The 23,433-nt window shown below is 40.1% G+C and overlaps 1 protein-coding gene across 1 annotated transcript in view; it reads right to left on the reverse strand.

Moving 5' to 3' along the window:
• Positions 1-1,617: 1,617 nt before the first annotated feature.
• Positions 1,618-23,433, reverse strand: part of SLC1A3 (solute carrier family 1 member 3) — a 117,064-nt gene continuing 95,248 nt past the window's right edge. Inside the window, exons 4-10 of the mRNA XM_089687843.1 lie at positions 20,058-20,262; positions 15,088-15,130; positions 11,490-11,782; positions 10,609-10,842; positions 10,330-10,524; positions 9,005-9,139; positions 1,618-6,899 (exon numbers count right to left, since the gene is read on the reverse strand). Of these exons, the coding sequence (XP_089543969.1) occupies positions 6,695-6,899; positions 9,005-9,139; positions 10,330-10,524; positions 10,609-10,842; positions 11,490-11,782; positions 15,088-15,130; positions 20,058-20,262 (1,310 nt within the window). The 3' untranslated portion in view covers positions 1,618-6,694. The remainder of the gene's footprint in view (positions 6,900-9,004; positions 9,140-10,329; positions 10,525-10,608; positions 10,843-11,489; positions 11,783-15,087; positions 15,131-20,057; positions 20,263-23,433) is intronic.

Consider the following 23,433-nt stretch of genomic DNA (forward strand, 5'->3'; position numbering starts at 1 on the left):
GGGCCAAGTCTTTTCATCCCACATCAGTGCCGGACCTCACAACTGTTCTGTTGGCACCAATTCCCATAGACACTCTCCAAAATCTTGTGGAAATTGTTTCAGAAGAATGGAGGCTTTTATAGACAACAATGGAGGGCTAACGTTTGGGCTTTTGTTGCAGGCAACTGTTTGTCAGCTTGGCATGGTTGCCACCTAGGCTTCAATCCTCACTTTCTCTCTGTCTTACCAGGGGTTTGAGGTGATTGTACCCATATTAGTAAACTTGCAGGAGGATTAGTTGGGTGCAGGGGCGGACTGACCATTTGGAAACTCAGGCACTGGTCAGTAGGATGCCCCATGAGATGTCCCTGGTACCTTTACACAGGGGCCCCATGATCCCCTATTGCCTGGGGGCCCTATTAGTTGTCAGTCTGCCCCTGCTTGGGTGCTGTCTGTGGTGCACTTTTTGTTTGCCCTAGCGTCTGGGTTTTTAGGGTGGGCTTTCGAGATGTGCCCTTGAAGGAGCACCCCAGGGGCTGTCCTTGGGATTTGGATGATGATGCAGATGGAGAGGGTGTCACAGACGGTGCTCAATTGTTTTTCTACCATGTGGACATTCGGCCTCATCTGAAGCCAGCTTCTGGTATAAGAACCATTGGGCAGACTCCCGTTGCATCAAGAGCCAGTGGACGTTTGTTTGCATATCCCACAGTGGGATTGCTTTGACCAGCCTTAGGCCAAGTACTCCCTAAGTACATCAAAATCGAAGATAGCACACTTGTAAACAACAGTAGTTTAGGTTGCCAGAACAGCTATACCTAGTTCCTTGGAAACCAACAAGGGCTCATCTTGCAGCTCCTAAAGTTAATTCAAAGAGCCCACTAAACTGCTGGGCCGCAGCCACTAGAAGTAATTGCTGCACAATCGATCAGCAGCATCTGAACATTGTGGCCACCATATGCAGGGATGTCAATCGACACAATAGGGAGGACAGACAAACAGGACCTTTTATGCTGCGTTCATGATGGGCTCAGTGGTTCTCCCTGCAGCTGACTTTGGTGGGAGGGTGGTAGCTTACTCATTTTTTTTATAAGATATGAATTGCTTATCCTTCCCACCCTGGTAGCTTGTCATTGGTCTACCACATGTATGCTGCCAGGTTGGTGCCAGGAAAATGAAAAATTGTATACTTACTGTAATTTTCCTTTCCTGGCGCCAATCCATGGAAGAATACTAAACCCACCCAGTTTGTTCATAGCGATGTACAGGGAATAAGCTGTTGTATAAGCGTCAACTCTTTATAGCTATGCACTGGTCCTGTGGGCAGGGGCAGAGAAATAGGCAGAGCTACTACCACATGTATGCTGCCCTGGATTGGTGCCAGGAAAGGAACATTACGGCACTTATGTGATACAAATTTCCATTTCATGTTCATGGTTTTGGAATGGGATATCCATCAAGCTCATATACTGTAGGTGTAATGGTCAGGTGTGAGCAAATGGTGAGAATACTTTTGGGTTGTTCTGCATGGTTTGTGGGCCCGACAATGCAGTTGTTGGCATACATATCTTTTAGTAAATCAGGCTCAATAAATCCTGAATCTATAAAATCAAAATATATCCTTGCAAGAAAGCAACCTTTATACAGTCTAATTTTTTTTTTATTGAAAATCCACCTACAAATACAGATGCTCAATTCACACTGGGTACATGAGACAAGAATCAATGACATGGAAAAGACTTTCTAGTGTACCCGATATTCATGAAAATAGTTAGTCAAAATCAAGTACATGCAACACAGATGATTTTTTTTAATAAACATTCAACAAATAAAAAGACCAACTTTGACATTAGAATCTTGTCATAAAATTTCACAGATATCAAGAAAATTAACAAATAAAAAGGTACTGACTAAAGTTAAGTTTTGTACAAGCGTAAACATTTTATCTATTATAAAAATATTTCTACTTTACATTTACATAAGATCTGTTTTTCTCTCTATTCATATTAGCAAAATAAAACATTTATATTGTATATGTGTACGTCTGACTTGTCATGTAATGCCTGTATTTTCCTTATAAAGGTACCCAGTTTACAATTCTAAAAATACAGAGATATCTCCGAGATAGTACAAACTCTTCATTCATGAAAACAACTCTCTTTTCTTTCACAAATTATATATACAGAACAGGTATTACATATCCTTCAAAAAAAGGCAAAAAATAACTTTCAAATACATTTGGGCTCAAAGTCAGGTGAGTTCACGAGATCACGTTTAAAGTGGAATTTCAGCCAAGGAGTAGGCTAGGTTGGGACCTTTCTGACAGTTTAATTGCTGCCTGTTCTGTTGGAGAGCTTTAGCGTCGCTTCATGTTCTGTGACTATCAGGACAGGAACCCAGGACAAATCTCTTTAACAAGAATACAGACAGCAATAAAAACACGACAGAGGTTCAAACCCCGTGCTAGTCTTCAGTTATTCCAAAACGAAAAGTTTCCCCTTTAAACGTTTTAATTGTTAACAGTGATTATACTCTGTTCTATAAAAGTAGAAAAAAAGTAAAAGAGACACTTGTGCTTCCTTGTGACTAACGTAAACCTTCATAAGATGCCTGATTTCCGGTTATGAAAGCAATACAACAAACGTCTGTCTAAATTGTATGATTAAATGGCAACTCCAAGTTAAAAGGACATTCTACCCAAAATGTAGGTGAATCATCATATAGTTTCTTACATCTGAACCCTGGCAATGAGATCACTGAACCTGCATTTGCCTACCCAACTGGAACACTGAGAAGAACCATTCTATTGAGACTCTAGGTAATCCTTCCCAGGAGCAATCTCCTTGATGATATAACAGCCCTAGCATACCCAAGTCTGAAATATTTTGTGGACAGGCCCTTTAATGGAGACAAGTGGAACAAGGGGAGGTAAAGGCATTGTACTGATTTTACCCCCATGTCTTATTTTCCTCCAGTGCACTGCTGGAAAACCCTAGAGTGATCCATTGAGAGGTATGAAAGATATGTTTGTGGAATTCCCTTTTAAATGAATATATTATACAGTACTATCACTGGATATGTGACATCTAGTCTTCTACTGATTCTAGGTATGCACATCATATCACAACCACAAAGGAAAAAAAACAAAACAAAAAAAAAAACATAAAAATTTGGTACTCTGGGTAGTAGTCTTTGCTGCACTTTAAAACACTCCAGTCGGTTTGGCCAGTATAGAATTTATACTGTACAGGTGTAGTAAGTAAAAACATACTCTTTTTTTGTGGGGTTCATTTACTAATGGAATCATTTATTGTTCACTTGCACAGTAAGTGTTCCCATCAATCATCCATTCAGGTGCAGGAAAATGTGTTTTATTTTTAATTTTCATATAAAGAATAACTACCTATGGATGACCACACGTCATTCAGATTTGACTTGGGGTTTTGGATTTAAAGGCTAAGTTCACCTTTTCCAGAAAATAACCCATGCAGTCAAGAGGCCCCAGTAGATATTAAAAAACAGCTTGTTCCTTCATTGTATTGTCATACCTGGGCCCCTTGGAAACCTAGCTGAAAAACTCCCATTTAGCAATTACCACATTCGACCTTGTTGTTCATGTACAGCTCAGAGTGTTCAGCAGTTTTCATGTCCTAGCAACAAGAAAGCACATGGTGGTTACTGTCTGGGATCTTTTTGAGCCAGGCTTCCAGAAGGGAACCTGGCAGAACAGATATCGAACTGTCAGACCTCAGGTGATCACTCTGAAATTCAAGAATCTAGCTCAGACACACTAAGCAAGTCTAGATAGAAGACCACATAGTCAAATTCCTGCAGTTCGATTATGAATGATTCTCTTTAATGTCAAATTTGAATATAGTAACAAGGAAGAGGAAGAATGGCCCAATACATACCATTGAAAAGGTTTGTTGAATCCTTGCAAATGGCAATCTAGGAATGTTTGGGCATGGCTATGGAGTTAAATGTTGACTTTTTCTTGATTGTATAATCTCCTTTGAATTGCTGGATATAATTTCCTGTTTATAGATTGAATGGATCGTTTGGGTAGACCCTTGCACTACATAGATGTTGACAAATCTGCATGAATTTATAGACAAATTATAAAATCTCATGCCATGTGGACAGCTTAAAAACTGACTGGATCCTGAAGGAAGCACGGTTTTGCCTGGCCAGAAATAAAACAACTTCTATACTAAAACCTTTACTCGTACAATTACCATTAACCTTCTTTTGATTTATGACTTTAACTTTCTCCATGTCTTTCTATAACCATCTGTGCTCTTTTTTACATTCTATCAGACGTCTTTTCCAGCATTATTATTGCTTTAGATAAACTCACGCTTTACATTCATTCTGTTACATTCAATTCAGTATTCCTGCTCCTCCAGACCAGAGCGCTTGTCTACAAGGCCCTCTTGCCTTCATTTTTTTTTTTTTAGTAAAATTGTTTTATACATGAAGAGTGATAATAGTGGTGCTTACATTGTGAAGACAGGGAATCCTGTGCTTTAAAGTATTTTTAAAGACAAAAGTCATTTTAACGCTCTCAATCAGCCTCTCTCAAACTTTTAACTGTAGAGGAACTCTTAAAATAATGTTCAGAACTCAGTGAACCCTTCCAAAAACCAATTCATTGTCGTTCATCATGATCAGTGGGAAAATGCCCCTTACATTAGTGGCTAACGGGAAGAATGTCTCTCTTATGGTGGTGGCCAGAATGTCACTTTTACAGACAGCTAAAAAGATCATTGGTGTCACACAGCTGGCTCCGCCAAATGGCATTGACTCTTGACCTGTACAGGCAACATTAAATGAGAGGTCAGTCAGCCACAGCTCAAGGAACCCCTAACAACCTCTGGAGGAACCCTAGGGTTCCACAGAACCTTACTTGAGAATGTCCACTCTAGAGGTTGCTAAACTCATCTGGAACCAGGAGGGATTTTTATGTGCTAAATGCTTATATTTTATATCTGTTATAGCCTGATTTGCCTTGTAGAAGCAATGCATGTGAAAAATGTAGTACTGCAGTGCAGAGTATGGTCAGCCAGAAACCCATGATGTCCGATCAGATTTCATCAGAACAATAGGTTTATTGACCAAATAATAAAGACTGTTCAGGAGTCCGATAGACGTCCAGGGGGCCCAGCTAAAACCTTCATTCTCTTGCAGTAAACCAGGGGGAAAGCACAATTGGTCAAAGCTATGTGCCTGCCTGTTACATTATACGGGACAATGTACTTGTAAGTATCTGGTGCCCGAGGGGTCCATGCTAGTACGGACAATGCAAAGGTGTAACTTTTCTATGCTTACTGCAGTCAATACCAATTGAAGGAATGGGGGCCAGGTTTGCTACCCTGCCTAGGGCCCTATTCTGCATTAATGTGTCGTTTTAGCTTAGTAAGTAAGGTGAAGCCATGTTAATGTTAATTACACAATCACCTGCAAGAAAAATATCCTTTTTTTCTTTAATTACCATAGCAAATGATTGGGCATTTAAAGTAAACACAGCTTATTTATTAAGCTCATACATGAACGATGAACATTCCCTTTGTTAAGTAAACAGTCTATATTTCTTTCCTAAATGATCCCCAATGGCTTCTGATTAGTTGCTATGAATTAATTTACAAATAGACTTGCTGCTATTACTGAGCTCTCATATAAAACTGCTTGTTGTCTGCATCTTATAGTTGATATAAAAACTTAAATACTTTGCCAGCAGCATGTTTGTTCTGGGCCAATGACTCAAAAAGTAGACATCCAGGCAACTATAATGTTTAGAAGTAGGTCAGAAATGGTACTCTGTGTAATGCTGTCAGTGCTGTTTCAAATCATTCATTAACCCCCATTACGAATGAAGATATATGGAATTTTAAGAACAAAATAAGATGGCCAAAAATAACGACCTTACTTAAGTGTGACCGTAAACACAAACATCCATAAAGGACTAAGCAATCTAAAGCCTATCTACAATCTCCAATCCCCCACGATGGCTTGCAGGTGCTTTCTCGCCAGCTAGTGGGCAGCAGTTTGTCCAGAGCTGAGCCACATTTTGGGAAATTGTGGGGAAAGTGAATACTTTCTATACTCTACAGTTGTAGATACAAGTTGCTTCATCACATATTCAATGGTACTGTGCATTCCTATGTCAGTCACTCAGTAGTTTCTATAAAATTAATTTGAATGCATCATCTACATGTGCATTGGCACTGTGTGTGCTGCATTATAGAAAAAGGTTATTTAGCTGTACAACTGACAAGGAACTAAAAAGGAAAATCCATCCCCCCAAAAATTAATCTATGTAAAAATATTTGAAGTATTATCTGTGTTGTGGAGTGAAGAGACTTTTTATGAATAAGAAAGACAAATGTAATTTCCAGTATTCAAAAAGACTCTCAGCTACTTGGGTTCCCCTTTCATAAAAATAAGAAAGCAACAAAACAAAAAAAAACAAAACAAAAAAATGGATGTACAAACAATGCAAGGTTTGTTTCCTGGTTAGCACAGAGATGGCAGGGCCACAATGGCAAAATGTTACATTGTATGTTTCACATTGTACAGACACAGGTATTGTGACACCTGCTGATGTTGAATCTCTGATTGCTCCCTGGTGTTGCCACCATCACGAGACCCAAAGTTTGATGATAGAAAAGGAGGAGGAATGTGATTCTGGTCATTTATTCAGGACACATTGTGATGCCTACATCTTGGTCTCACTGTCTATAGGTTTCTCTGTTTCGTTCTCCTGGGAGATGAGCTGGTAGGGTTTCTTCATCTCATTTTCTTCAATCACTGAGTTGCCCATCTCTGCATCATTTTTCTTCAGCTCGTGTCTGGACAAGTGCTCCACTATGCCGGCACCAAGAGAGTCACCAAGCACATTTGTGGTGGTTCTGAGACGATCCCTGAAAAAAAAATCAACAAAGGATCAATAGAAACTCTTGTTCAAGAAAATTCCAAGATACTGCCATCCAAATGAATATTTCACTACTTGGTGTATTATTCACTCTAAAGTTCATCCTGACATTCTAAAGAGAATTAAACATCTTCTACCATCTTTTGTCTCACTGAACAAAAAATACAGATATTATGAGAATGAGATTAATGCTAGTTTTTATGACTATATTCATTAAATGAAATTTTCATATTTTGCATTTTTGGAATAGCTGATAAAGTAGTGAAAGAAAATACATAACAAGGCTCCAAAGAAAATACTCTGATATGAAATCGAAAAACAAAGATCCAAAAACCGTAGTCCAATAGTTTACAGTGACGCGAAAAAAGGGGGGCGGCACCATCTAATTGCAGCAAGTAAGAACATTTATTTAAAAGATAATAGGCAACTCACAAGATGGAAAAAGATAAAAGCGCATGTCCTTGTAATATTCATCCGTTGTGGTACGGAGTGCAGTTTGGATATTACAAGGACAAGCGCTTTATTTTTTTCCATCTTGTGAGTTGCCTATTATATTTTAATGCAAATAAATGTTCTTACTTGCTGCACTTAGATGGCACCACCTATTTTTCCTCATCTCTCTACAGAGTCCCTTCTAGCTTGATGCAAGCTGGCAGTCTCTAAGTTAAAGCTCACCCCCAAGGACTCCCATATGGACTTATAACCTCATATCATATGGACTAAAAATTACATAGGGACCAACTTTGTGTATTATAGTATATTTTCTTTCCTGTTCATCAGGTACCCCCATTTGATTGATCCCCACTTTGCAGCGACCACTCTAACCCATCTGGGAGTGCCCCAAAACACTCCATTTTTTTCAGTTTACAGTGATGCAACTACATTATATGTTATGGAACAGAAAATGCCTAGGCAAACATGGACTATGAACATTTCTGGAATCTATGACTATACTGCCATCAAGTTTCACCCCCTAAAAAAATCTTTTCTTACTTGAAGCCCAACAGCAGCCTTGGTATGTATTACTGTAATCACTAAGTGCTGCAGCAATGGTTAGGATACCCTGTACTAACAGCACGCTGGAGAGCCAGACCATAGTCCTCAAACACAAAGCACAGGTGTGGGTCTCCAGCAGTCCGACATGACCCCTGCACAGTGCTCCAATCACAAGCACTGCTAATGACAAAGCACAGGTCTGGGTCTCCAGCAGTCCGACATGACCCCTGCACAGTGCTCCAATCACAAGCACTGCTAATGATTCTTCATTGCTCAACGTTGTCTATACTCATGATTAAGTTATATCTCCATCATGTATCATAGCTACGCTGGATGGTCTTCAGGTATTGTCTCATGAATCTCAAATCCATTTCCAGGTGCCCACTCCTTGTTTTTCTTCTCTCTTGGTCTAGGCTTCCAGTCATGGCAGTGACTTGAAGTGGAACTTTACCCATAACAACTTGATGAAAAATAATATTCTTTAGCAGGGAACATACATTCCACATTAATAATGATGCTACCAAAATTTGTGTGTGCTGTAAATTGCCTCCAGCATTGCTCCTGTTCCTTCTTGCTGAAGGCTGCTATTTTGCTGAAGCCCAGAGCGCCTGAGCAGCAGAAAATCTTTAGGCTGTCAGCAGATCGGCCTCTACATGCCGAAAATAGCAACTGAGCATGTGCAGAGCAGGGAGAGACCGTGCATTAATGGATTTTAAGCAGTATATGCACTTTTTTTTTAAATGTTTTACATAGCTATACCTGCAAAAAGGGCCAGCATGAAGTGATCTAGCAGGACTTAATTTTCTGACTAAAGCTCCACTTTAAAGGAAATCATGTTATATGTTAATTTTCATTTAAAAAAAAAACTTATGAAATATATTCTGCAACCAAAGGACATACGGATATTACCAGAGATGGTAATCCGTAACCACAGATTCCAAAGTGTGTCGGGTGACTCAGAAAAGTAACAGTTTATAGTGAGCCTTTGGTATTCATAAAAATAGTAAATGAATTGTGCATAGTAGGCAGTTGAGCATAAAATGTCAGCCTATACTTTTGTTGTCAATGTCCTAAATATTTCTGTCATCAAAAACTTACAAGAACCAGTCAACAGCAATGATCAGCGTGATGTCCTCTGTGGGCAGTCCTACTGATGTCAGCACAATGACCATGGTCACCAGGCCGGCTTGTGGGATTCCTGCAGCTCCAATACTGGCTGCTGTGGCAGTGATGCTGCAATTGTAGAAGGAAAAACAAAGAATGTTTACCTGTATTTAAGGACCAACTAAATTATGTTTAGTATGCAGCATATATCATTTATAACCACTTGACCGCTGGAAGGTTTTACTCCCTTCATGAGCAGGACATTTTTTTTTGCTATTCAGCACTGCGTTACTTAAACTGGCAATTGCTTGGTCATGCAACACTGTACCCAAATGAAATTTATTAAAATTTTGTTATACAAATAAAGCTTTCTTTTGGTGGTATTTGATCAGCCATAACCCCAGTATTTTTTTTTCAGCAGCCATTTCTTTTTTTCATAAAAGCAACCCAAATGTTTGATTAGCCGCTGGATAGCTTTTAGAAGCAACAGAAGGGGACGTCCTCCACTCCTGCCATTGTTTCCTACAGCTCTCACTGGCGAGCCTGGAATCCGATCTGGTGGTTATGGCTGCTGGGCAGAGAAAGGACCAGATCATCTTTCCTCACCTCTATGATCTAGGAGGATCGGAGCAATGTCGTTACATCACTTCCGATCTGGGATAGATATAGACAATTTTTTTTAAAAAGCATAAGATCAATTTTTTTTTGATCCTTTGCTTTTAAAAAGGTAGAGGAGAATTTTGGGATCTGTTATAAAGAGGACCTGTCATCCCTTATTTTTATTACAAGGGATGTTTACATTCCTTGTAATAAGAATAAAAGTGATCAAAAAAATTAAAGGGACAGTGTAATAGGAAAAAATAAATTAAAATGCATCAATCCCACCATAAATTGAAACAATCGCCATTTTATTCTATATGGTCTCTCCTAAAAAAAATATATAATGTTTGGGGGTTCAAAGTAATTTTCTAGCAAAAAAATACTATTTTTACTTGTAAACAAAAAGTGCCAGAAGGTTTGGTCTTCAAGTAGATAGTTTTATCTTTTGAATAAATATTCTTTTTATGCAAATAGTCTGCTAGCCTTGCTTGTTTTCCTGCAGTGTGTTCATTCACATTGCACAGTTTTACTATACGACTAGGGTCAGCTAGGATGCAGGAAGCTGCTCCATAAGCCCTACATTTTAGAAGCCATGAACCTGTATCCATGACATAAACCACCGATACTAGATGCAAAGTAGGCCAGATGAGCATAAAGGAGTGATGTGGTGATACATAATATGTTCTTTTTAAGGAAAACAATTCTGTATTTCACATTACCTGATTGTGATAATCTGTCCAAAGTTAAGGTCATAATTGTTCACCTGGGCAATAAAAATTGCTGCCAGGGCTTCATAGAGTGCTGTGCCATCCATATTGATTGTCGCTCCCACTGGCAGTACAAAGCGTGTCACCCTCTTATCGACCTTGTTGTTCTCCTCCAAGCATTTAAATGTGACTGGTAAAGTGGCAGAGCTGTAAATATAATACATTATGAATCCAATGTTCAAGACATCCAATCGTTATGCAGCAAATGTATACAGATGGCAGAATCCTCACCTCGATGAGGTGCCCAGAGCTGTAATTAGGGCTTGTATCAGGCCTCCTATGAACACCCAGGGGTTTTTGCGAGTCACCAAGAAGTACAGCAAGGGCAAGACAAAGATAGCATGAATAAGCAGACCAATGATGACCGTGATAGTGTACATGCCAAGCTGTCCTCCAACCACTCCCATATCTTCCATCTCTGCAATCTTCCCAGCAATCAGGAAAAGGATTCCAATAGGAGCATACCTATGGATCAGACAATCTGTTATTAGTGCTGAGAAAAAAAAAGTTTGCCTGCAGTATTGTAAAGACATTTATGGTAATTAACAGGATGAGCTTATATTTGTCTTTTACCTATGTAGTAACAGGTTTCCTTTACAGGATGAACCATAACCAGCTGGCATTTATCTTTCCCTCTCTATCCAGCCATCTAGACCACCCTGAGATTCATGTTTATACATTTAATACATAGATGTACATTCTTCCAATTAAAGGTTTTTACAAGATTTTCGGGGATTGTCTATGGGAATTTGTGCTCACTTAGTCACTTGTTAGTCAGGTACAGATGTTGGGCAAGAAGATCTGGTTTTCCAGCTCATCCGAAAACTATTGATTAAAGTTGAAGTCAAATCTCTAACTTCCTTCATGCTAAACTCATCAAATCGTGTCTTTAAAAATATGAAATCCTGATTGAGTAAGTAAATTCTGGGTAAGGAGTAGGAGAAAAAAAACAAACATACAAAAGATCATTCTTAAAAGGAAAACTATTAATGTATATCATCACATCGATGCTGCTCTCTAACCTTCAGCAGTGTTTTGGCCTTAAGATTGGTTCTAGTCTATTTGGTACATTTAGGATAAACAATGTTGGTATGGCAATCACTGCCACTTACCACATTATAACAGCCACTAATCTCATAATAGCCTCATTGAGGCAGTCAAAGAAATCTTTTAGGGCTTTTCCTTGTTCTTTCATGTTTCCGATTACCAGCCCGAAACACATAGAAAAGACCACAAGTCCCAGTGCATTCACTCCATTCACTGCCCCTGGCACAGGGATCATCTCCTCCCGAAACCTGGTTAGAGACTCCATGGCATCTGATACATTGTTCATAACTGCAGATAGTAATGTTTCATTCTCTGGAGCTGGAATCTTGAAGACCTTCTTTTCGTAGTTTGTCTTGAACTAAAACAACAACATGACAATTGGTCAGTGTTTCTTAAAACATGTGAAACCGCGCTAATGGGTAAAAAATAAATAAAAATCTGCAGGCACACCATTAGATACCCATGGCTATTGTGTCAACAAATATCAAACAAGTGCTGTGCTATTTAGACAGATACCAAACGAATGAACCACCAAATAATCACAACCCCAGGAATAACCTCAAGAGGGTAACCAATTCATCCAGAATGCATATAAAACAAAACAAAATTTAAAAATGAAAATTAATTAATGTCCACCCTGTACAAATCAATGTCCTTAGTGGCTGAAAACAAATCTTTCTTGTGAATATCAAACTTTTGAAAAAGTGAGCAAAGAAGATGGTGAGAAAACTCTTCAAAGTGTTAAAAAACACCATATACAGTGTGTACTGCTCTACTTGATGCCACACAAAGAAGCTAATGTAGAAAAGTCACATAATGCTTTAAAATATCAGACAGACACCAGCAGTATGTCAGGGGTATAGCTACTTCCATCCACAATGTGAATCATATAACAAATAAGCAACCAGTGCTGCTATTTAGTCCTGGGATATTAAGAGCATCACTTCCCTGGTATGTGGTGATGTAATAACTGTTGGCTCCACCCTACGCGTTTCATCACACCTGGCATCATCGGGTCCTCCGTTTCATCACAACTGGTTTCATTAAGGGCTCAAGTTGAACGAGGAAGCTGTCCGCCTAATATCTTTGGCTCTTGGAATACAGTGCTATTTGCCGAATTTATATGTTATACATGGTGTGGATGGAATAGGCGATACCCCTGACATTCTGTAGGAGTCTGTCTGATATTTTCAAGCATTATAAGACTTTTATTTTAGAGGGTCATAACTTTGCACAGGGATGGCCCACTCTTAGTACAAGAGTACCTCTGTACACCAACTTAGAACTGGTCTTAATTACCGCCAGTAATCTTAGAACTGGTGGTAATTTTTTAGGAATCCGTCACTGCCATAGTGACAGGTTCTTAAAGTGGCAGTAGTTAGAACTAGTGGAATTGGTACCATTTGTATGAAAATTAAACAATATGCAAAATACGTGTTAACAAGGTGTCAATGTATTAAAGTGTTTGTTCACCAATGCCAGAAGTCTACCAAGCACAATAGGTGAGTTGGAAGCTTTGGTGCATGAAGAGAACTATGATTTAATTGGTATTGCTGAATCTTGGCTTCATTCTTCACATGACTGGGCCATTACTATTCCTGGCTAGGTTCTCTTTCAAAGAAAACAGGGTAAATAGGAAAGGTGGTGGTGTCTGTCTCTATGTGAGAAGTGATCTCAGAGCGAGTGTGAAAGAGGACCTAGTTGATGGAGAGTGTGATGAGGCTGAAATATTATGGGTGGAACTGCACATGGGAGTGCATACTACCAAGGTAATCATTGGAGATTGTTATAGGCCTCCCAGTGTTAATCAAAAGGTGGAGACTCAGCTCCTTGCACAGATCGAAAGGGCTGCAAGGGCTGGGACAGTGATAACAATGGGGGATTTTAACTAACCAGAAATTGACTGGAGTAATGGTACTGCAGGAACAGTAAAAGGGAAAACATTTTTAAACTTACTACAGGACAATTTTATGGTATAGTTCATAGAGGCCCCTACTAGGAATGATGCTCTGCTGGACCTAGTAATCTCCAACCATGCAGAGGTTATTACGAATGTCCATATAAAAGAACATCTGGGTAGCAGTGACCATAACATGATTTCATTTATTGTTAGCTGTAAACATCGATGTCAGAGTCCTGTCCACGGCAGAAGTTCTGGAAGATCTGGCATTTCTGCCAGTACCCTGCATGGCTGCAGAAGCACATATCAGCCTCAGTTTGGTGCCAGACGGCCTTTATAAGGAGGCTCATCACTTCCTCAAGTTGCTGGATGATCTCTAGCTCCCCGTGCCTTGTTCCTGTTTCCTGTGACCTGTGACTTCCTGATACCAACTCGGCTTGCTCTTGGACCTGTCTACTCTGTTTAACCCCTGATCTGACCTAGGCTTCACTTACGGATACTCTCTCTCTCTTTCTCCTCTGTGTATGACCTCGGCTATCCCATCTGACTTCATCTGCTCTGATTCCCACCTGGTACCTGACCTTGGCTTGAATTGGCTATCCAGTAAATCTGTAAATCCTGGAAGGACTTGCATACCACGCACAGGCGCCAGACCTATCCCTGTACAACAGCTGTGCTTCTGGGTGGACCACCAACCAGCACTCCTACAGCCGACCTGTGCCACTTTGGGCCTGACTCCTGCTGTCCCACTCTTAGGGGAGTCTGAAACTTAGCCGCAAGGGAAGCCCTCTCTCCATTGGCCTCCATCACCAGGTACGTGATAAGTGAGCACATACGGGAAAAATAAAAATGCTCAATTTTAAGAGAGCTAATTTTCCAAGGCTGAGAGCTGCTCTCCAAGACAGACTGGGAGGGAATATTGGCATCAATGAGCACAAAACAGAAATGGGAGTTCTTCAAAAAGACTGTATGTGAACACACTGCAAAATATATTTCCATGGGCAACAAGTTTAAAAGGCTAAAAATCAAATCTACTGTATGTGGCTTATGGCCAAAGTTAAAAAAGCTATAGATAATAAGAAAAGAGATTTTATTAAATATAAAATGAAGGAACGATATCATCGTTTAAACATTACAAAGAATATAACAGAATATGCAAAAAGGAAATAAAGGCCGCAAAAATTGAAAACGAACAACAGATTGCAAAAGATAGCAGGACCAACCCCCACAAATTCTTCAAATATATTAATAGTACAAAGGTCTGGTCCGAGCACGTAGGCCCTTTACAGAGTAATCTAGAGTGGGTGACTGGGGACAAAGAGAAGGCACATTTATTAAATACCTTCTTCAGCTCTGTGTATACAAAGGAGCATGGGGGAGCTCTTGTCCATAATGGGCATGGTATTGACACAGCTCTAGATTATCCACATTGGCTCACAATTGATATGATCCAAAAATATTTAGACAGAATAAAAGGTGAATAAAGCACCTGGACCGGATGGCATACACCCATAAGTCAAGAATTGAACTCTGTCATTTCAAAGCCATTGTTTCTAATTTTTAGGGACTCTTTAATGACTGGCGTAGTAGCACTGGATTGGTGTAAGGCCAATGTGGTGCCAATATTTAAAAAGGGGTCAAAATCTTTACCAAGTAATTATAGACCTGTTAGTTTAACTTCTATAGTTGGGAAGATACTGGAGAGTTTAATAAAATACCACATAGATGAACTCTTGCTGGAAAAAAATATTTTAAGCAAGTACCTGTTTAAAGCAGGCTTCCACCATGTTCGGAGGGAACATATTTCTGTAAGAAAAGCGATATAGGTTTAGTAAATTATAATAAATATAGTATAATTTTAATAGTAATCATTAGACTTATCCAATCAAGCCTATCCAATGAGATGCACAGCTCCACCTTCAACTACATTCTCATATAGCACAAAACAAGTAAACAGCACCCCACAAATAGTAAAAGATCTATTCTTTATTATATTACATTTGATCATTGGTATCTTCTAAAAGTCCAAAATATTCCATTCATAATTCAAATGCAGACTCAAGTGCATGCACTTTACTGAGTTTTGACATTTCACATCCTCTGAAATCATATATTTACTAAACAGCAACTTTCTAGTGTAAAACCCTCAGAGGAAAATGGCTATCCAAACCAGGACTTTTTCAAGTCCAAAACCAAGCAATCAAAATGTTCTTAATGGGAAGCGAAATCACCACTCTTGAGCACAGGTGAAATATCAGTCCAAAGATGCCTTGAGCAAATTTAAAATCTCAGGAAAAATTAAAAACAACCAAAACAAAAGTCAAACAATATCAAAATAAAAATCATGAACAGAGACAGGCATATGTGGAACTTCACCACCTTGGAAGCAAACCTTTAAATAAGTGACATACCATCATCTATTTATTGGTGTGGGCAGCATTACCACATTTTGACATAATCTGTATGGTCATCTGTTCCCAGAAGGAAACTGAGATGTATGGAACTAGGTGGTCCTATTTGTAACTATTGGATAAAAAGACTGACATCCCATTGTCTGTTCATTCCTTGTAGAAAGTGTGTCTGTACCTCACAGTTCCAATATGTTTATCTATGAGTAGAAGCTTGGAAGCTTAGAAGAGTAGTACAGGGTATTAAAAAACAAACATTCATACTAGGTGGATGCATTGGTCTGATACTGCACCTGTTCCCTGCCGGCTCTACACTGAGAACTGAGTGATCAAAGACCGCTGATAGCTCAGTTCTCGGTCTTCACTGTCAGTCACCGGTTCTCTGCATCTGTATGGATCCTGACATTAAAGTCAGGATCTCTCTAGAGCCTGGACAGGTTAAATGCAGGTTACAAGAGTGCAGAACGAAGTGCACTCCTGTGATCCCCAGGTGAAGTAAGGCCAAAAGAGCTTTGGCCCTTCTCCTTTAAACCTGTAGTGTCCTCCTGATGATTATTATGGAAATGTCTGAAGACAATGGATGGTTTGATACATTTAGGATTAGTATCCCTTGAAATGTGTTCCCCAATTATTTCCTTCAAGGGATGTGTAGTAGAACCTACATGGTGAATGTCACATCTTGAATATACCATTTGTATTATAATGTTTCCTAGTTGTCAGTGACATGATATCCTTACCAACAATCATATATTTACAACAAGTACATTTCATTCTCCTATACCTGTAAGTGCCTTTCACATCCAACCATGTGCGTCTCACATATCTTAGCATTTAATTGTCCTGAAAAGCTTGGAGACAACATATTTCCTAGTGTATGAGTCCTTCAACCCAAATATCTGCATTCCTTTGATAAGACTTTGTACTAAATAAAATGAGTATAAAGTATAGGAACATTCTTTTTTGTATTATATGTTGACAACTTCCTTATATTACTCACTGCAGGCTATAGGAAAAATGGGTACAGTACCCTCTTCCATCTCTTATTATTTCTGCTTGCTTTCTCATTGGAGTCTAGATTTATTGGCAACCATTTTAGATAGGGCAAAGCTAATAAATGCTAGACCTGCTTTCATTTAGACACGTAGAGTCCTCAGAAAAAAAATTATTTCACAAGAACTAGTTTACCTACGAGTATATACCTATTGGAATGTCTAGGATGGCAACTTTGAGCTTTTAAAAAGGTATTTCCCGCTGTTGTCTTTCTTTGGAAGCTGGATACAGTATTCTCTCTTTCCACATCACCCTCTAATGTAAGATCCAAAAAATCAATATGTTGTTCATCCCAGTTTGCAGTAAACAGAAGATTGTCCAGGTTGTTGTTGACTTGCCTATAGAGCTCTGCTGTTTAGATCCAACATGGTGTACAATAGTACTTCCAATAATCCTCCCCACTCATGCTCATGCATCAGTTCCATTAAATTCCCTGAGGCATATTCTGATCCATTTCTGACAATCATAGCAGCAAAGACAGAAAGGAGACTGAGGATTTAAAAGGGGGCTTGCATTGCCGACTTCTCAGTCTGTCTCACTGACCCTTTTGCTTCAATACCCTGAGTATCTAGCAGGACATCTGACTTTTTTCTGACTGGACAGTAACTCAAGAAGCATTGAAGCCAGAAGGTCAGTAAAAATAGGCAGTCTACTAGCTATAGGTAAAACTCAGTAGGTATTCATATTCGGTTTTGGAGCATACATCAAATGCCCCAATTATCCCTTCAGCTTAAAGCCAATAGAGTAAAAACCTAATATGGTAAACCAAATGGAAAAAAAATTCTACCTTTAGCACACTGGTGGCCAATTTGCTTGATATATGAGACTTAAAAGTGTTACTAAACCCCGGACCCTGCATCCACTATATCTGGTCTCCCACAGTACACACAACATGGAGATGCAATTATTTTAGTAATCATAAACTGCTAAATACCTTTTCTCATCAGCAGTTAGAGCAGTCTTGTGACTTCTTTTGTGGGTTTAGTAACACTTTAAATGTGGCCCCTTTTATCACCAAAGGGCTACATATAATATTCAGGAAATGTAATGCTACAGTAGATGGTCAGAGACTGCAAACATGCTAAAGGAGATGTAGGAGACTGGGGGCATGTTGTTTCAGAAGATGGTCATGGACTGGAGACACATGAGACTGCTAAAGATCACTGCTAAAAGAGCCATTTTGCAAATCAGTGCTTCCAAGTTTGTCCTCCCTACAGTCCGCTTAAAACAAGATTTGATATTTTGCTTAGTAAGGTTCAATATAAAGGATCATAAAATAAAAAAAACATAAAAAAGGGAAAAGAGATGGACAGCACAGAAAAAGGTAAAATATTGTGAAAGAAGGAAACTAAACCATTTAACTCTTAGAAGCTAGTCTAAAGAACATGTTTCCTGGCTTGAGTAAGCACCAAAGCATAGTATAGCACCTACAATGATCCCAAGGGCCACACATTAATTTCCGAAGGGCTGTAGGTTGGGCACTAGGTTCTTAGCATATATCATTCTTTGGATTAGAAGCAGCAGACCACTGACTCAAACATGACAGGGTCTAGGCACTTCTGTCTTTTGTTCATCCAGCTTCACAGGAGCCGATCAGGAGTTTTTCATCAGGAAAAGCATGGCCCACCTGCTCCAGCCTTTGATCTCAGATTATTGGATCAACTGTGCATAAAATAAATCCCACACTGATGTCTCCACTCTTAAAAATTATTTTTTGAGGCAAACAGCTGAACAGTACATGCCAGAGAACCCCACCTGGAGACACATTCACCCCAACCGGCTTAGGCATGCTCTTCAATAGAGGAACTGATTGAAGCCTTTGGAGCTACGGGATTTATCTTTATCTTCTGACTATGGGATTAGCTTGATGGTGTTCCAGTCATTTGAAACTTTAATGAAGCCTTCTCATGTGCAGAATCTAACAACATATTACATGTGACAACAATTCACATGGCTGGCCTTCTTTACTCTCTGTTGCAAAGGGGATCTTTCTGCCTCAGCCCCCACCACCAAAATGTGTTTGCACCTCAGCATAAGAAGGCCCTCTTTTGTAATGTGCAAAACAGAACCTCTGTTAATGTACTTCAGTGAGAAAGTAGTGTCAATTCTCTTAACAACCCTATTAGATCTCTATACATCTTGCATAGAGTTTGGCATTCCTTGCAATATCCTTGAGTTTCCACACCTGGGCATTCAATATGTGGTGAGTTACTTGTCTAAAGCAGCCTTTTGCCTTGAGGTTATTTCAGGGGTGCCTTGGAAAATGTGTAAAAATTGGCCAAATGTTTACAAGCCAGCGCGTGAAACAAGCCTGCCTTTTAGTTGCATAGAGCCACAGGTTTTCATTGTGCACCATTACAACCTTCTAGCTGCTGGCATCCTTACAATCAATAACATCAGGAGGATGTCAGCTGCCTGCACAGCATCCTTGTTTGACTCTCCCCTGCCCCTCTCCATCAGTACTGGGGTCACATTAGCTCAGTGATGGAGAAAATGGAGGAAGATGAGAAACAATGGAATACTAGTCAGTACTATTGTGCAAAAGTGTATTTGTTTAGGAAGAATAAATCATCTCTAATGTTGGGTGTCCTACATGTATGGATGTTGCTGCATTATATAAAACCATTAGAATGTTTTTACATTTTAGAATGGGGTGCCTTGGGACTGTCCATAATTTTATAGGGTGCCTTGGGACTGTCCATAATTTTATACAGTGCCTTGGGACTGTCCATAATTTTATACGGTGCCTTGGGACTGTCCATAATTTTATAGGGTGCCTTGGGACTGTCCATAATTTTATAGGGTGCCTTGGGACTGTCCATAATTTTATACGGTGCCTTGGGACTGTCCATAATTTTATAGGGTGCCTTGGGACTGTCCATAATTTTATAGGGTGCCTTGGGACTGTCCATAATTTTATACAGTGCCTTGGGACTGTCCATAATTTTATAGGGTGCCTTGGGACTGTCCATAATTTTATACAGTGCCTTGGGACTGTCCATAATTTAAGAAGTGTGCCTTGACATTGTCCATAATTTTAAAGGGTGTGTTGAGAAACACTGGTCTAAAGGGAATACCAGGAATGTGTTTTTTTATCACAACACTGGGACCGATCATACAATAACAATAAAAGCAGAACCTCACACTAAGCGCTCAATTTGAAAGATTTCAGCAAATGCACTTGAATGGTCCAGAGTAGGCGAGCATCGGTTTTAAAGTTTACTAAAATCTATGCAATACTTAAAAATTTATTTTCACTTCCATTGCCAGCATACCTGATTAAATCCATAAAGGCATCAGCGGCTGTCACCTGCTCAATCTTCCCCTCCCGATGCATCTTATCCTTGCTGCCCTTACCAGGGTGGATAATGATAACAATGATGATTCCAATGAACACAGCAATCACTGTGGTTGTCATATAATAGACTACGGCTCTTATACCCATCTTCCCTGAAGCTTTACTGTCCAGCGCCGCCATACCTAAAAGAAAAAGAAAAAAAATTCCAGCTGTCATTTTTGGAATTGTAAGCTGAATGTGGCAGAAAGATTAGTGCAGCTGGTAGTATGCTAGTTCCCTGGCTGTCACACTACTGCTAACATTTCAAAGTTTTCTTGAGCTACAGACCTGGATCAAGAATAAACATAAGAAATCCTCTCTGTTACTCAAAAGCATGGAAGCCAGACATAGAAAGGAAACTAGCTGCTTCAAAAGGAGGTCAGCACTGCGTGCGCACACACACACGTTTCTCTTGACTGGTGAAATTTAAAGTGGAAAATTGTATCCAATGCCCTAATTTTCCTTTGCTAGTGCCAATCCATGGCAGCAATCTACCACATGTATGCTGCCATGTTGGTGCCAGGAACAATTATTTGCCACCAAAACCTTTTTTTTTTTTCTCAGTTGTGGGCAGTGTGAGAAAGGGTTAGAATTCATCAGCTTTTCACTGGTATCTGGGGGACTGTAGAATATGTCCCCTCATTTCCTGCCCTGATTTTCTGTAGTAAAGTGGGGGAAGCTGTGGATTTTCCCACTTTCTGTCTGTTGAAACCATAGGAACCGAGGGGACTCCCCACTATCATCCCAGACATTAAAGCTGAATTCCAGGAGTTCAGCTCCTCTGTAAAAAGCGAAGGCACACTATGAATTTAAGTCCAAGGAGGTGCAAGGCATCTCCTATACTTATCCCTATTATTTCTATCTGACAGGTTTACAGCACTCCCGGAAGAAAGCTATTGCTGTATTTCTGGGATCAAGACACTGATCCTTTACATAGTTAGTCTGGCTGAAAAAAGACAAAAGTCCATCCAGTTCAACCATTAAAAAAAAAAAAGTTATAATCCTATACCCACAGTTGATCCAGAGGAAGGCAAATAAAGGTCTCATCATCTTCAAAAGTAGAGTCGCTGCAGCTAGTATGCCTACCCCTCTCTTTCTCCTGCCCAATCACAGAAGTCTTTGTGTTATGTGAACTCATTAACAAAATGCAAAGGCTTCTCTGAATGGGCAGCAGAGGGGAGGGGTGGGCATAACTGCTCTGTGTGTGTCTCTCCTCTCTCTCACAGCTCCAGAGCCATGAACCTGTCAGATATGAATAATGTGATGTCATGCACGCGTAGCATTCCTTCACTTTTTATAAAGTGGCTGAATTCCTGAAATTCAGCTTTAAACTGTTTTGTTTTTTTAGTAATGTAGGAAGGTTTCTGAAAGATTTTTACTTCTGTGACCCTGTTGAAAATGTCCTCACTTTCTGTCTGGTGAAACCATTGTTATTAGCACAGGCAGTGAGGGTAAATCAGAATACCAGATAGAAGTAAAAACTACATAGCAGCTCTAATCCTTCCCTAATCCAAAACTTGAAAAATGTTTTTAGTTTCAAATACACTTCAAGGTTCAGCTGAATTTTTTTATTTAAAACCACTAAAAACATTCCAAGTGCATGACAACAAAATGGAGCACAGTCCTGCAGTTTTATTTTCTTTAGAGAGCAGCCACAGCAGGAGTGGAAAAGCCTGTCCCTTGCCAGCATGTTGCAGAAAGGACCTTTGCTGTCTGTGTGGAAGCAGTGGTCTCTCTGCAAAGGTCCAACATGCCCAATGCAGAGTCAGACCTATAGCTCTGAAATCACTAAAGCTCATGCTCCCCACTGTTTGGAGACCTCTAGCTCTAATCTGTGGTCTAAAAAAACATTGTGGTAGTTACTAAAAGCAATAGAGTGGCTTAGATCTCAGTACTTAAGGAGGCATCTGGTATAATTTGTTGTTTGTGCCCGCCCTGCTTTAAAATCACTGGGAGTCAATGGGAGGTGTGTTGTCTGTGCCCACCCCCACCACACGCAAAGCATATGAAGGAGACCACCTATTGATTCATAGTAGCTGAACATTTGTGTTCCCGATTTAAAAAGTGATATTAAACTCTCAGTTCTTAAGCACTTTCAACTGGCGATTTAATTACTTAAGCTGGTGATACATGGGTCAGTTTTTTTTGCTCAACCGGTGGGTTGGCCACAATTCAAAATTCATCTGGTCTCTGCTGATGAAATTTGAGAGCTGGCCAAATTTCAATTCATATATGGCCAGCTTTACTGAGTATTCAGCTTCTTTATCTTTTAATCCTTGCATATGTTCCAGTTTATGCTGGTGTCATGACGTTGTCCTGGGGTTCCTCTTGCAGTGTGGCTCCTCTTGCAACATGCACTCCTCTTCCACCCTTGCATGCAGGGACTAGACTTGTGTCTACCTATAGCGTGTGAATGGATAGAAACACACAGCCCCAGAATGTATGTATAACTGATGCATTAAAGTATGGTGCAACCCCCCCCCACCCCACACACACAGCCCCCCTCCCCCATTTTTTCCTTCTTACCGCTCTCTCTTTTTTTCCCCCTTTCTTTTAGCTTTGTTAAAAAATGAAACATTTTGGAAAAAAGTAAAAGATGAATTTAGGAATTTGGTAGGCTCATGAGGTCTCTGCTATAGTCTTGCAAGATTTTTTCACCACCAGGTCTGTGGATAAGGAGGTACCACCAGTCCTCCTGTACGGGGCCCAGGCCAGCAGGGGGGGGCCCAGGCAGCTGGGTGAATTGAATAGGGGCAGGGAGGGTGATCGGCACAGTGAAGGTGGGGGGGAAATTACTGGAACCAATCCCCTGTATGGCTCTCTCTGCAGCAGCTGAAAGTTGGCTTCCACTCTCTTCTGCTGGCTTTCAGCTGCTGCAGAAAGAGTCGTACAAGAGTCAGTTCCAGTAAATTATCATTACCTATTACCCCTGCTGTCCAGGCCCCCCTGTGTGCCCCCACCTCCACAGTACTGCCAGCTTCCCTCGTTTCCTTCCCACCAGCAGCTGCAAGCACACAGTAGGATCCTTCAAAATAGAGTGGGGGAAAGGTCTGGTAAGTAGGTCACATTTACCCAACCTTTCTTTTCATGAATAAACACAGTGAGTGATTGGTACAGATCACCCATTGTGTTCATTCATAACTGAAGCATGGTAAACGGTTTTGTTTTTTGAGGGGAGGAGGGCCCTGTCAGGTTGGCTGTATGGGGCCCCATGGTTTCTAACAGCAGCCCTGTTCACCACCATTGACTATTGCTGACTGCATCTTTACGAGTGCAATACTGATCTTGTTTGATTATTGGTCGATATAATGTGC

This window comes from Staurois parvus, unplaced genomic scaffold (assembly GCF_062004578.1).
Source record: "Staurois parvus isolate SC_StPar_1 unplaced genomic scaffold, SC_StPar_1.0 ptg000438l, whole genome shotgun sequence".
NCBI lineage: Eukaryota > Metazoa > Chordata > Amphibia > Anura > Ranidae > Staurois > Staurois parvus.